The following is a 2,307-nucleotide window of genomic DNA, read 5'->3' as shown; positions in this document are numbered from 1 at the left end:
ATGTGGGTGAAGACGCAATTAATCGTAGGATTAAGAAATATAGGACCCTGTGTTATTGTAATGGATAATGCACCATATCACTGTAAGCTTGTTGAGCATCAACCAACAACGAAATGGAGGAAGGATCAATTAGTGGTAATTATACTTAATTGAATATTTCCTTCTACTGAATGATGTTTAATGATGTTACAGAAATTAATTTTTATTTTTCCTTTAATTTACAGTCATGGTTAAGGCAGAATGGAGTTTCTCCACCAGAAAATGCCACAAAAGATGAGCTGCAAAGGTTGTGTAATATGAATCGAAGTCACTTAAAGAGGTACAGAAGCACGTAAACATAAGTTTAGATAATGTTGTTTACACTCGTGTATTTGACTTTCATGTATGCATAACAATATTTCTCTGTTTCTTTAAAACCAGGTACATTGTTGACGAGATGCTGCACAGTGAAGGCCATACTGTCTTACGACTTCCTCCATACCACTCATTTTTCAATGCCATCGAATTTGTATGGTCTGTGGCAAAACAGTATTATAACAAAACAGTGGCTTCAAGACCTGGTCACGGATTGGACAGAGCTACAGCTGTGTGGAAAGAATCTCTTGATCAGGTAGGCCAAGTGGAAATGTTATTTATTGGATATATGCAAGTGGAGTTTATAATATACTTGTCAGGTTGTGATACTTCAATATATCCCATAGGCGACAGCAGAGATGTGGAGAAATGAAGTAAAACACACTGAGAAGAAGATTGTCGAGTTCTACAATAATGAGGTGAGAGGTCTTCCTGAAGTGGAGGAACTAGTCATTCATCATGGAAGCAGTGAATCGGAGGAGGAAGATGAAGAAGATGAAGAAGAAGAAGAAAGAAGAGAAGCCGAGGAGTTAGCTGTACCATTGTAAGAGCCATTCCATGAGATTAAGAATGTTATAACTTTGCTGGGAAATAATACATTTCTGATTGCCCCGTCCTTTCTGATATAACGAAGTTACATTTCAAAATTGTGGGAATTGTGTATCTACAAGTTACAGGGCGGTATAGATGTGCAGGTGGGGATCAGTGTCCAATCGGAGTGGAATTATCTAGAACTGCTGTGGCGCAATGTGATGAGGAGCGGGCAAGGGGGGGAGAGAGAGAGGGAGACAGCACTCTGTCACCAATACACGATGTAAACATTGTACGCCTGTTAAAATACTGACATAACTTAAATTTTATACACTATCTAATGGTTTTCCACAGTTCTCTGAAAGTCACAACTCACGTATACTGTATATATATAGAGAGAATTACATATAAAAATACCTGTGTACACAATAAGTAGCCCACATATTAAATATAAATCAATTTGCTTTATGTCGCACCAACACAGATAGGTCTTATGGCGACAAAGAGGATAGAAGAGATAGGAAAGGGCTAGAAGTGGGAAGGAAGCGGCCGTGGTCTTAATTAAGGTACAGCACAAGCATGTGTCTGGTGTGAAAATGGGAAACCACCGAAAACCATTTTAACGGCTGCCGACGGTAGGATTTGAACCCACCATTCCCCGAATGCAAGCTCATAGCTACGCGACCCTAAACGCACGGCCAGCTAACTCGGTCATCTTTGAAAATGTCTTTTTCTATCAGCAGAGGCTTTTTTAAAATCGTCATATTTTGTATAGGCTACAGGAGATGTACAGTAGCCCACTGGTTTTCTGATTAAACATCATTTATTTAATCTATTGCATCAGTCTACTTACATACTCACTGTCCACGTACATCGGTAACCTCGTGATTCGATTATTGAAGTATTGTGCAATGATGCGACATACAAACTAAGAGAATACCGAGTGGTTCTTCCAAATATAAAACAGACAATTTCGAGTGGTCATGAGCATGACTCATAGTCATAGGGTAGGCTAAATAATAATGTTATTGGCTTTATGTCCCACTATCAACTTTTAGGTTTTTTTTGAGACGTCGAGGTGCTGGAATTTAGTCCTGCAGGAGCTCTTTTATGTGTCAGTAAATCTACTGACATGAGGCTGAGCACCTTCAAATACCACCGCACTGAGCTCGGCCCTGCCAAGTTGGGTTCAGAAGGCCAGCGCCTCGACCGTTTGAGCCACTCAGCCAGGTGTGGAGGCTAGAGAGCTGAGTTTAAGTAATTGTCGAACGTCAACTACTTATAAAGATACTGATTGATTAAACTAATACAGTAATTAGAATAACCTAATTGACTACCTACTTACAACCTAGGTACTTTGGAATTGTGTTCTATCTTTTTAACACTGCAAATAAATCCATGTATTGTTTAAAACTCCCTGTA

The 2,307-nt window shown here is 39.4% G+C and overlaps 1 protein-coding gene across 1 annotated transcript; it reads left to right on the top strand.

The window, feature by feature from the left end:
• The first annotated feature begins 433 nt into the window (after positions 1–433).
• Positions 434–1,616, top strand: LOC137498569 (uncharacterized). The gene is made up of 2 exons (XM_068226419.1): positions 434–610; positions 702–1,616. Exons 1-2 carry the CDS (start codon positions 437–439, stop codon positions 900–902), a joined length of 375 nt encoding a protein of 124 aa, XP_068082520.1. The 5' UTR covers positions 434–436; the 3' UTR covers positions 903–1,616.
• The last annotated feature ends 691 nt before the right edge of the window (positions 1,617–2,307 follow it).

Source organism: Anabrus simplex, chromosome 1 (genome assembly GCF_040414725.1).
Source record: "Anabrus simplex isolate iqAnaSimp1 chromosome 1, ASM4041472v1, whole genome shotgun sequence".
Taxonomy (NCBI): domain Eukaryota; kingdom Metazoa; phylum Arthropoda; class Insecta; order Orthoptera; family Tettigoniidae; genus Anabrus; species Anabrus simplex.
This window is presented reverse-complemented; position numbering and strand designations above follow the sequence as displayed.